This window comes from Puma concolor, chromosome E1, assembly GCF_028749965.1.
Source record: "Puma concolor isolate L17-30 chromosome E1, mPumCon1.1.hap2, whole genome shotgun sequence".
In the NCBI taxonomy this organism is placed as follows: domain Eukaryota; kingdom Metazoa; phylum Chordata; class Mammalia; order Carnivora; family Felidae; genus Puma; species Puma concolor.
In genome coordinates this window covers 58,243,007-58,254,241 of record NC_141680.1, presented here as the reverse complement: position 1 = coordinate 58,254,241, position 11,235 = coordinate 58,243,007, and the positions used below count along the sequence as shown (strand labels likewise).

Here is an 11,235-nt window from a genome sequence, read left to right as displayed (position 1 = left end):
CTGGGGGCTTCTGCACCTGTCTCAAGGACCAACTGTGCCCCCCTCCTGGGAGTCAGAGACAGCTGGAGTCTGGTACCCCAGCAGCGGGGCCGTGGCAGTGGAGTTGAGGCGCCGGGCGATGTGACGAGACTCCTGCCAAGGCTGGTCTCCCATTGCCCTCAGCAGTGACCAGCATACGCTGGCAGCTCTCAGTGCTGCTGGTTCCAGCTCTTGGGCGGTCCCCCGGCCCAAGACTGCGTACGCAGGCACAGTCTTCTTGGGGACAAGGAAGAGGCCGTCAAGAGATGGCAGAGCCGAGTGCTGAGGCTGGGGTAGGGCTACCTCGTGCTGGTCCCTCCCTCCCCCACCTCTGGGCAAGGGTGAAGGTGCTAAAAAGAACCCTTGTTGTGTGTGCCAGGCACCACGCCCCACGCCCCACGCCCCACGCCCCGGCCATGGAGCCGGCACTCTTGCCGCGTCTCACAGCCAAGGACGTGTAGGCTTTGGGAAGTCAAATGCTTTCCCTAAGGAGGCAGCCTCAGCAGCAGAGTCAGCATCTGTACCCAGAGCTGGAGCTATTCCCGGGGCACCCCACTGCCAGAGGACAGAGCACAGACCGGGAGGCCAGGACCGAGGGGAGGAAGCCATAGAGAAGCAGGACGGAGTGGGGGTCCCACCCTGTCTTCTCCGGATTCCCCCATATGTTATACGACCTTGGGAACACTTCACCTCATTGTCCTCATCCGTAAAATGGGCAACTAAATGGTGCCTTGCTTGTCAGGCTCGCACAAGAGGAGGCGTACGAGATGCTGAGTGTGGTGCCCAGCACGTAGCGCTCCTCAGACAGAGTTTAGGGAGAGGGCGAGTGAACACTGGCCTGTCTGGGTCCCTCACCCCTTGCCTCTGTTGTGCTGCCTCTGCCAGGTGCCGCCATGCTGCCATCGCCAAGTACTTTGGGGATGCGCCTCCTGCCTGCACCAAGGGCTGTGACCACTGCCGGAACCCTGTGGCCCTGCGGAAGCAGCTGGAAGCCTTGGAGCACAGAAGCAGCTGGAGCAAGACTTGCATCGGGCCTTCCCAGGGGAATGGCTTTGACCCTGAGCTGTATGAGGGAGGCCGCCGGGGCTATGGGGGCTTCAGCAGGTGAGGGTCCATGGAGTCAGGGGCCCCCAACCCACTGCAGATAGGCTAGCATTCTCCTCCTCGTGCCAAGGCCAGACCAGAGGCGCCCCAATGTTGTAGTTCACCCCTTGCCCCTGGGGGCCGTGGTGGAGCCAGGAGCTTGATGCTGCTGCTGGAGGCCAGGCTCTCGGAGACAACCAGTGCCCCGCTAGAGAGGCATGACAGGAGGAAAGAGCCCAGGCCCAGGGCTGCTCACGCCTAGTCTGTCCCCTAGGTATGACGAAGGGTCTGGAGGCAGTGGGGACGAGGGCAGAGACGAGGCCCACAAGCGGGAATGGAATCTCTTCTACCAAAGACAGATGAGCCTACGCAAGGTGAAGGGGATGGGGGCCTGATGGGGTCTCCAGTGGCCCCCCCGTTCACACTCTTTCGGCCCCTACCCTGGTGCTGGATGGGGGGCCATCCTGCAGCCAAGCAAGATGCCTCATAGGCCCTTCATGTCACCTTCCAGGGCAAAGACCCCAAGATAGAAGACTTCGTACCTCCAGGTCAGTACCGAAGTGTCCTCAGGGACTTTGGGGCTGTTCCCAGGGTGTAGATGCCTCACGGTGGGCTGGGGACTCCACAAAGCAGAAAGTAGAGTGCAGTGACCCACCCCTCTTCCCCACAGATGAGGACTGTCCCCTGAAAGAGGCTTCCAGCAAGAAGATCCCCAGGCTCACTGTGAAGGTAAGAGGTGGGCAACTCTGTCCCCCAGACTCCTCCCCCAATCTTAAGGCTTGAGTGACAAAATTCCTTCCCCTGTGTAGGCCCGTGAGCACTGCCTGGGGCTTCTGGAAGAGGCTCTGAGCAGTAATCGCCAGGTCACAGGGACCGCCGATGGGTGAGTGTCTCAGGTCACGGAGGCCTAGGAGGCTTCTCCGAGCCCTTGTTCCTTTGCAGACCACAAGAGCCCCCATCCCTCCTGGCTTACTTACCCCCTCCCCGGATCGTGACGCATCCTGCTCCCAGTGGCAACAGGTCTCACTGCCCCACCAGGGGGCAGGCTTACCTAGGACTAAGGGGCTGCTAGCGCCTGCTGAAGGGCAGTAAGCCACAGGGTGCCCAGAGTCGGGGTTGGAATCCCTGTGCCCAAGGCCAGTCCCACCAGGCCGTGAAGCCATCTCCAGGGTCCCCAGATGGAATCCAGCAGGAGCTCAACAGAGAGAGGGCTCAGGCCCCCCTGACGCCTTATGCTTATTCTTACCCTCAGACCCGATCTCCAGCCCAGGGCTGTGGAGCTAGAATATGAGATGTTCCGAAATGCCAAGGTGGCCAACCTGTACAAGGCCAGCGTGCTAAAGAAGGTGGGCCCAGGCAGGGTATGCTTATGGGCTAGGGTGGGAGAGGCGGCCCCTCTACCTTCCCAGGCTGTCTGCCTGCCCCCTGCAAGGCAGCCACGTACACAGGGGAGCCTGACCTCCCGTCTTTGCCAGCTGAAGATGTTTCTAGCCAACCCCTTGAGGACTAGAACTTGTCCAGTGTCCAGTGACCTTCAGCCACAGGCCCCAGAATCCCACCTGTGGAAAGCCTGGGTTGGGGCTTTCAGGAGCTAGTGGGTGCCACGGCATCCCTACCTGTCCATGACTCAGGTGGCCGAGATCCACAGAGCCTCCAAGGAGGGGCAGCTCTATGACGTGGGAGGCGACACCAGAAGTCACAATGCCCAGGCCCAGCCCCCAGAGCCCACCGAGTATGACATCCGGCCGGCCTCCCAAGTGTACTCGGTGAGTGGTGTCCTGGCATCCACCCCAAACCTGGGTCTGGGAAAGGCATCACTTCCCCTTGTCCTCAGCCACAGTATGGCCACTGGCCCTCTCTGGGCGCCGTAGCCCTGGCCCTAGGCACCCTGGGGCAGGCCCTCCAGCCTCCCTGCCCTCCCAGCTGTACCTCTGCAGCCCCCACATATCTTCTCTCATCAGCCTGACCCCCTAGCAGTGTCCTGCCTGGTTTCTCCCTCCTCCGCTCCCAAGAGCCATTCCAGACCAGCCCGTGAGTGTCCTCGAGGACCTGGTGGTCAGAACCCTCTCTCCTCTTCTTCACAGCTGAAACCCAAGCGAGTGGGAGCTGGTTTTCCCAAAGGCTCCTGCCCATTCCAGACGGCCACTGAGCTGATGGAGAAGACGCGGGCCGAGAAGCAAGCCCCCCAGCCTGTGCTGGGAGGTGAGCGGGAGCTCCCCAGCCAGCCCCGCAGCCTCCAGAGTGAGGACTGCAGTGAGTGCCTCCCGAGGCCCAGAGGACAGGCCCCTGGAAGCAGTGCTCATTGTGGGGGGTCCTCCCCTGAGAGGAAGGCGACAAGTCCCTCTAAGGGCGGTCCCCTTGCCAAGGCCCGGACCAGCAAGAAGCAACAGCTCCTAGCCGCAGCAGCCCTCAAAGATTCTCAGAACATCGCCCGCTTCTGCCAAAGGGCCAAGAGCCCGTCTCCCCTCACCTCAGCACCAGGGACAGGAGGTGCCAGCCTTTCCCGTGAGGGAATGCGGGGACCCCCAGCAGTCCCAGAGAAGTGTGCAGGGGAGGATGGAGCCCTGGGGTGTTTGGCTGCGTCCCCCCAGACCAAGGAGTGCACCAGTGAGAGGTCAAGGTAAGGGCTCTGATAGTTCTGAAATTCTTTGGAATCTCTTTTGCTAACTGGATCTCTGAAGCCCTGGCCAGGGTGTGCTCTGCTGGGCCAGCTGAGCTGAGGGTGCAGCTGGTGCCTGGAGCCCTTGACGCCTGCTCTCCTCCCTGGCCAGGTCCTGCCCACCCAGAAACCAGGGGTCCCCTGAAGGCCAGCCCACCCCCACAAAGGAGACACACACGGGCAAGCGGCCCAGAACCCAGCAGGTACTGACAGGGATGAGGCCACAGGGGAGGAGGCCTGTAGACCAGGCTGGTGTCTGCTCTGTTCTCCCGGTTAGGGATTTGGGGAAAATTCCCTCTTTTTACATCCCAGAGGTAGATGGGCTGGGCTGGAGGGAGCCAGCGGATGCTGAGGCCCAGTCTTCCAGAAGGAGGGGAGGGGCCGTGACAGGGAGCCCGAGAGTGATGCTCCATTTGGGTCCTGCACAGGAGAGCCCAGAGAACCAGGCTCAGAAGAGGCCTTGCCTCTCAGCCAACGCCTCCATCTTAGCTGAAGCTGAGGACAGCATCTCGGCCAGCGATCAGAACACCTTGAACCCTACAGCCCAAGGCTCCTGTCCTCTCCCAGTCCCTGGCATCTCCCTCAAAGAGGCTGCAAATGTTGTGGTCAAATGCTTGACCCCTTTCTACAAGGAGGGCAAGTTTGCATCCAAGGTAGGGTAGGTGGGTGGATTCTGCCCTCTCCTGGGCCTGGGATACCTGGGCGCAGGACAGGTCCTACCTATAGCCAGGACAAAGCGGGGCGGAAGCAGGCGAGGTCCTAAGGCCGGCTGCCTGCTTCCCTGGGTCCGCCTTGCCCTTGGGTCATGGCTATGGGCCGCTGGTGGGGGCAGGGCAGGGGTCTGCACCCTTTGCTCCCGTCACCCTCCGCCTCCAGGAATTGTTTAAAGCCTTCGCCCGCCACCTCTCACACTCGCTGACTCAGAAGACTCCTCCCGGAAAGAGCGGTGAGTGCCTGCATCACCAGGCCAGGGAGCATTTGCGGGGCTCGGTGGTGGGGAGGGGACTGGCCCTCATGTTCCCCTTCTCAAATCTGTAGTAAAGGAAGAGGCCCAGCATTTCATCAAGCAGTTTTTCCATGGCCGGGCCCGATGCGAGAGTGAAGCTGATTGGCACGGCCTGTGTGACCCACAGAGATGACCGGCTGCTGCCCACTAGGGCCAGAGTGCTCCTCCGGCCTCAACCGGGGGCCAACCTGGGCCTCGCTCAGGAATGGGAAGGTGGAAAGCCCGCAGCCATCAGGAGCATCCTCTTTGCTCAGGGTCCCTCCCCACTCCAACCATGCTTGCTTTGGAGATGGCCCCAGATGCCTCCTAAATCAAGGTCGGAGGCCAGAGGCCAGCCACCTTTCTGCTTGCAAAATCTGAGGTCTTCTTCCTCCTAGCCTCCCTTCCTCTCTTGGCTGGGTTTTCTGAGCCAGATCCCCAGGTTAGGAGGTAGTGGGGCGGTGTCGCTGCTGCCAGGGGAACAGGAGGAAGGCGTGGTCCCTCCACCTCTTATTCTTAACAAGTGGTAAGCCAGGGTGAAGCCCACCCGTCTAAGGCGTTGGCCCCTTCAGGTCCTGGGCCACTCCCCCCTTCCCTTGCGAGGCCAGCTTCCAGGCTGGCCCTGGGTGCAGAGCTCAGGAGAAGGGCAGCCTCCGCGCCCTGCGCTCTGCTCAGTTCCTGGTCAGGAAGGCCGGGCCGGACTGAGACGTACCTGAGAAATAAAAGTCCTGTTGGTTTTGACACCCCTCCCCCGCCAAACACAAACACAGCCTTTTTCTCTTGGGAGTTTTATTTCCTCAGCATTTGCTTCTCCCAGGCCTGGGATCGTTCTGGTGTTGAGCCAGGGCCTGGCGCCATACGGGCATCTCCCCCAGGGTAGGCAGTATCAGCTGCCCAAGCGAGTTCCTGCAGCCCCCACTCCGGGAACCCCCAGGGGGGAGTCTTGCTACTCTCTTTCCCAGTTGATGTCACCGTAGTAGCTCCTGCCTCATGGCCTCCACGTGGGCCAGGAGCTCTGTGCTGTGGGAGGTTCCAGAACAGCCGGGGGTGGGGGAGTGGAGTCCAAACCAAAATGGCCTGATGGCACCCAAGGGAGACCCTCCCAGTCAGACTTGGATGTGGGAGGGGCCCCTTCCTCGTCTCCTCCCCTCTCCCCCTCTTCTTGGGTGAGGCCAGCCGTTAGTTGGAAGCAGTGCCGCTGTCCTTCAGGAAGGCGATGGTGTGCTTCAGCTCCTGGGCCTGCCGGGGCACAGGCACATGAGGACAGGGCTCCCCGCTCTGCACCCCCACCCCACGCCAGGCCTGGGTCACACGTGCGCTGCCTTCCCAGGATGTCATCGGAGGCCCTGGCCGCTCACCTTCACCAGCTCAAACCAGATGGTCCGGGGGTTGTCGGCAGAGCCGTAGTTGAGTTCCAGGCCAGGGGGCCCATCGCTCTCCAGGGGGCTCAGCAGGTGGAGTCTCTGCAGGTCCTTCAGGGCGACGGAGCAGTACACATTCTGGGGGCAGTAGAGACAGCAGAGCTTGGACCCTCTCAGGGGAGGGGTCACCGTGGATGGTGGGAGAGTGGCGCAAGGTGCTCAGGCCAGCATCGGGGCGGGAGCCTGGCCCACCTGGGAGCTGGGGTCCATGAGGATGAGGTGCTGGCGGTTGAGCCCCAGAAGGCTGGGTCCGGGCAGGGCCAGCTGACTGACCCGCAACACCACGTAGACGGTGTAGCCAAAGAGGGGCAGCTGGCTCACAGCCTCTGGGAAGGGAGGGGCCGGGAGAGGAGTTCTGGTCACTGTGGCCCTGGGACCTGCCCAACGGCCTCCAGGTTGGATGAGCGAGGCAGGGCAGGTAGAGAAGCTGCCCTGCACCTTCACCCCTTCCCTTCACGGTCTCCTGCTCCGGCCCTCGCAACCCCCAGGGCCCCAGACCCACCAATGAAGCTGATCTGTGCTTCTTGGGAGCTGCATGCTTGTATCCACCTCAACTCCTGTTCCATCAGGTTCTTTATGGTTGACGTGCTCACTAACCGTTGCAGCGGCTTTGGCAAGTAAGCCAACAGGTCTTGCCTATGACACAGACTGGTCAGTCGAGGCTGGGTATACAGCAGGTGCTAAATAAATGAGCAAGGCTACTACAGGCAGGTGAGGCTGGGAATCCGGTCTTACGAATGACGTCTGGGCCCTGCCCTTGAGGAGCTTGGGATGGGGAAGTCAGGTGTACACAGCCTCCACTACTCCAGGCCCATCACACTGAGGCCAGGAAGGTGCAAGTTGAGCGGCCTTGACCTTGGAGGACTGGGTGGGGGGCCGAAGGAGAGGCCCTTGGGTGCACACTGAGGTGGGCCTCGGCACCGGCAGGGACGAGGGGTGACGGGAGGTGTGGGGCCACCCTCACACTCACTCTGACAGCCGGTCCTCTTGGGTCTGGCTGCGGTGCTGCAGGGCGGCCAGCCTGGCCAGTTGGGCGTTTGCCTGGGGACTGACCAACAGCTTCCCCTGGAGATAGTCCCGCAGCACCTGAGGAGGGACAGCAGTGAGGGGAGGGGACAGCTGTGCCTCAAAGCCCCCACTCGGTGGTGGCTCCTGGGGCTCGAGCTCAGTCCTGTCACCATCTCTTCTTCGGGGGAGGGAGGCTTGGAGGTCCCTCACCCGGGCAGGGGCTCGCTTGCAAGTTGCTGCCCGGGGCTGGGTGGGGGCCAGGGGTGGCAGCTGACCTGCTTGTAGTGGGTGGTGATGTAGGTGGGGTGATCGAAGTGCAGCTGGGTCTCCCAGCTGAGCCGCTGGCTGTGTAGGCTCACATCCTGATCCAACACGCTGTTGAGGTACTCGTGGGGCCACAGGGGCCGCACCAGCTCGCCTGAGTGGGGAACCCAGGTCCACAGCTTGCCCTGCCGTCCAGGGTCAACCCTGCCCGCAGGCCTGCCAGCCCCAGCGTGGGAACCTGCCTCACTCACGGGCACACAGCTGGCAGGTAAGCCACCTCCTGGAATCCAGCCTGCCCCCCCCCCCCCCCCGATTTCTCCCCAGGCAAGGGGCTCACCTTCCTTTTTTAAAAAAAAAATTTTTTTTTAACGTTTATTTATCTTTGAGACAGAGAGAGACAGAGCATGAACGGGGGAGGGTCAGAGAGAGGGAGACACAGAATGGGAAACAGGCTCCAGGCTCCGAGCTGTCAGCATAGAGCCCAACGCGGGGCTCGAACTCACAGACCGTGAGATCGTGACCTGAGCCGAAGTCGGCCGCTCAACCAACTGAGCCACCCAGGCGCCCCGCTCACCTTCCTTTTTGATGAGGAAGAGGGCAAATTCCTGCATTTCCTGGGGGTCAGTGATGCCCATCTGCCGGCACAGCTCCTCCAGCACTTCTGCTGCCACCTGGGCACAGAGACAGGGCCATGGGGGGCAGGGGACTTGGGGGGGGGCGGTCCTGATGCCACAGCTTTCCCATCTCCTCCAGCCCTTCTTCCTCAGCAGCCCCATGCTCACCGTGAAAGTCTGGATACTGGTTTTGTAATCCAGACCCCCTGGCAAGTGAATGAGAAGCGGGCGGACTGCTTGCCCTTTCTGCCAAGACAGATTGCAGGGTCAGTCTTCCAGTGGCCAGAGGCCCCAACTTCCTATCCCCCACCAGGGAGTCCCAAAATGCCCAGCCACCTGTACCCCCGTCCCCTCCAGTACCAGGAAAGCCTGAATTTCACCCGGAGAAGGCAGCCGCCGGCGCCCCCCATATTTGACTGTGTGCTGGAGGTGCTCCTGGCTTTTCTGGGCCAGCTCTGCAGAGGGGAAGCAGGCTGGGGTCACAGGCGTCTCCAAACCCCTCGCCAAGCTGTTGAGACCCCAGGCTGGAAGTCCCTCCCATAGGCACCTTGGCTTGGGCCTGAGTCCTGCAGAAACTTGGTCACATAGGGCATCAGCGTGGTTGACGGGGGGAAGAAGCCTGCGAGGAGGCTGAGGAAGCTCCAGCCACGAGCACAGTGTTCCCTGCAGGGCAGAGAGCCTGGGCTTCAGGCTGGCCAGATCCCGGCCTCAGCACCGGGCTGTCCTCCCTGCTCCCCCTGGCTCAGCATACTCACTGCTGAGGGTGTCCTGTGACCTGTTTGATGACTTGGCAGTAAATCTCATCCCTGAGGTTCTCCTCCCGACACAGCTGTGGGGGCAGGGTGGCATGGGGTCTAAAGTCAGGGAGAAATCCTGCTAACGGCCACGGGCAGGCGGCCAGCTCTTGGTCTTTGTCACAGCTTGTGCCCCAGTGGTCACTTTCTAAATCACTGTTTTCGTCTGCTTATGGGCTATGCTCGGCCCTGTCTTCTCTGCTGGCTCCCCTTATCCTTGACCTCTAGGGAACACCGTGCCCTCGGGCCTCTGTCTATGTGCCCTGATGATCTCAGCTGCTCCCACCTGCTGTCTGCCAGTGCCTGCCTCCAGCCTAGACTTCTCCCTTGAACCCAGGCCCCCTGCTTGGAAGAGTGGACCCCAGATTTCACATGCCCAAAACATTCCTGCACCAGCCCAGATCTGCTCCTCCCTCGGGCCTTCGTATTGAAGAGGGTCACTGCTCTGCCCAGGGCCTCGGTGACACCCTTGGCCCCTCTCTGTCACACCCCACATATAATTCATAGCAAACCCTGTTGCTCTGAGCATTTTCCCCTCTGCTGCTACCTGTGGGCTCAGCCAGCAGCACCGCCCTCACCTGGTGATTGTGGCCATAACCTCCTCTGGCCCTTACACCCCCCTGGGAGGGGTGGCAAACAGCCAGAGCCATCTCAAAGTGTAAGCCAGTCCCTCTGCAACCTCCTCGAGTGCCCCTCCTCTTGAGAAATCAGAGTGCCAGTAATAGCCTACGATGGCCTGCCATAACCTGGACCTGCCACCCCTCCCAGGCCTTATCCTCCACCCTGACCTGGCTCGCTGGGCTCCAGCCGTGCTGGCCTTGCTGGTGCTAGAGACTCGCCCTGATCAGGACTGTCACCCCTGCCCCTCTCTCTGCCCGCATGTGTTGCCCGGATGCACACGTGCCTCTCTCCCTGGCTTCCCTCAGATCGCTGCTCCGGTGTCACCTTGTCACCAAGCCTCTGCATTGTAGCAGCCCCTTCCCTGCTGTGTCATTCCCCACAGCACTTTGAACTCTTGGATACATTGTGTCATGGTTTTGCGACTGTCCTCTCTCACCAGATTGTAAGCTCTGCGAGGACCTGGCCTGCTTGGTTCACGGCCATGCCCCCAGCATGTAATGGGGACTCAGTAAATTTTGGATCATTTGAAAGACTAGTGGCCAAGGGAAAAGGGAACTCACTCAGGCCCGGGCATGAAGACTGGAACAGACCCTTGGGCACATGGTACCCAACCCCCCACCCCCAACCAGCTTTCAGCACACAAGCTTTTGCTTACCCTCAGCAGCTCGTAAAGGAGCTCCGACTCATTCTTGCCCCGGGGCTTGGGCTGGTCCTGCATGAACTGCATCAGAACTGCAGGCAGGAGGAGAAGCTGGTGAGCTGGGTGGGGGGCCTGGCCCTGGCTCCTGTCACCAGACAGGGCTTTCCCCATCGTCTCCTGCCTTGCTCTTGAAAATGCACGGGAGCCAGGCAGAGCAGAGCAATCTCCACATCAGCGATGAGGAGACCGGGCTCTGAGAGAGAGGGGTGCCGTGGGCACCTGTGGCTGCATACGGCCCAGAGCCAGCTGGACATACTGCGGCCTGTCTGTCCAGACCATACACGACCCACCACTCCTTGGGTGTGTGTAGAAGGAGGTGAGAGCTCTGAGGTACAGTAACCACCAGTGAGCTTCCCTGAGTTGACAAACTCGAGGAGGGAAGGAGACCTGGCACCTAGGTCCAAGGCACCACGGATATGGGGACACAGGATGCTGTGGCCACTCACCCTGGAAGCTTTCCACAGCCTGCCTGTTGGCATCCTCATCACTGAGGCTGATGAGCGATTCTTGTATGGGAGCCTGCGGCCAAAGAGACTGGGTTGGGGGTCTGTGGGGGCCAGAGGGCAGATCCGCTGGCCCGACTCCTCCCCACCTGTCCCCCTCACCTTGGTGTATTGCACCAGGCTGGCCATGGCCTTCTTAGCATCTCCATGTGTCTGGTCCAGCCTGAGGGGGCAGAGGGGAAGACAGCCCTGCTTGCTTGCCCCCCCTCCTCCCCATCGCAGGCTGTGTAGGGAGAGTGCTAAAAGTACGGGCCTAGTGGCTCTGAGCAGGAAGGCCTATTTCAGGGAGACTGAGGATGGGCAAGCAGAAGGGTGGGCCCGGGGCACTCACAAGGTCTGAGGCTTCCGGAAGTGGTTCAGGGCAAATTCCTGCATGGTGTAGTTGTGGGATTCCGTGGACAGAGAGAGGTAGGCCGCAGAGTGGGTCGAGCTGGTGGCCTCGGAGTTGTCACTGTGTGTCCGGCTCCGGGGGTGGGCATGGCGCTGGGAACACAGGGCGTCTCATGCCACCGAGTGCCCACGGGCCTGTCCAGAGGCCATGCCCAGCCCCCACCCAGCCCAACCC

At 61.3% G+C, this 11,235-nt stretch overlaps 2 protein-coding genes across 3 annotated transcripts in view; one reads left to right on the top strand and one right to left on the bottom strand.

Moving 5' to 3' along the window:
* The window catches only part of RECQL5 (RecQ like helicase 5), a 36,104-nt gene extending 30,590 nt beyond the window's left edge, over positions 1–5,514 (top strand). Inside the window, exons 8-19 of the mRNA XM_025927581.2 lie at positions 904–1,122; positions 1,376–1,475; positions 1,613–1,649; positions 1,772–1,830; positions 1,911–1,984; positions 2,354–2,447; positions 2,733–2,867; positions 3,186–3,721; positions 3,873–3,963; positions 4,189–4,413; positions 4,637–4,706; positions 4,799–5,514. Of these exons, the coding sequence (XP_025783366.2) occupies positions 904–1,122; positions 1,376–1,475; positions 1,613–1,649; positions 1,772–1,830; positions 1,911–1,984; positions 2,354–2,447; positions 2,733–2,867; positions 3,186–3,721; positions 3,873–3,963; positions 4,189–4,413; positions 4,637–4,706; positions 4,799–4,899 (1,741 nt within the window). The 3' untranslated portion in view covers positions 4,900–5,514. The remainder of the gene's footprint in view (positions 1–903; positions 1,123–1,375; positions 1,476–1,612; positions 1,650–1,771; positions 1,831–1,910; positions 1,985–2,353; positions 2,448–2,732; positions 2,868–3,185; positions 3,722–3,872; positions 3,964–4,188; positions 4,414–4,636; positions 4,707–4,798) is intronic.
* Positions 5,515–5,517: 3 nt separating this feature from the next.
* Positions 5,518–11,235, bottom strand: part of MYO15B (myosin XVB) — a 32,588-nt gene continuing 26,870 nt past the window's right edge. For both annotated transcript variants that reach the window (XM_086688057.1, XM_086688058.1), the window contains 15 exons: positions 11,002–11,153; positions 10,773–10,833; positions 10,614–10,686; positions 10,123–10,199; positions 8,808–8,881; positions 8,600–8,715; positions 8,413–8,507; positions 8,221–8,298; positions 8,013–8,109; positions 7,450–7,592; positions 7,137–7,252; positions 6,669–6,802; positions 6,359–6,492; positions 6,104–6,244; positions 5,518–5,984 (listed from right to left, as the gene is read on the bottom strand). In XM_086688057.1, coding sequence (XP_086544183.1) covers positions 5,925–5,984; positions 6,104–6,244; positions 6,359–6,492; positions 6,669–6,802; positions 7,137–7,252; positions 7,450–7,592; positions 8,013–8,109; positions 8,221–8,298; positions 8,413–8,507; positions 8,600–8,715; positions 8,808–8,881; positions 10,123–10,199; positions 10,614–10,686; positions 10,773–10,833; positions 11,002–11,153 — 1,551 coding nt within the window. In that variant the 3' untranslated portion in view covers positions 5,518–5,924. The remainder of the gene's footprint in view (positions 5,985–6,103; positions 6,245–6,358; positions 6,493–6,668; positions 6,803–7,136; positions 7,253–7,449; positions 7,593–8,012; positions 8,110–8,220; positions 8,299–8,412; positions 8,508–8,599; positions 8,716–8,807; positions 8,882–10,122; positions 10,200–10,613; positions 10,687–10,772; positions 10,834–11,001; positions 11,154–11,235) is intronic.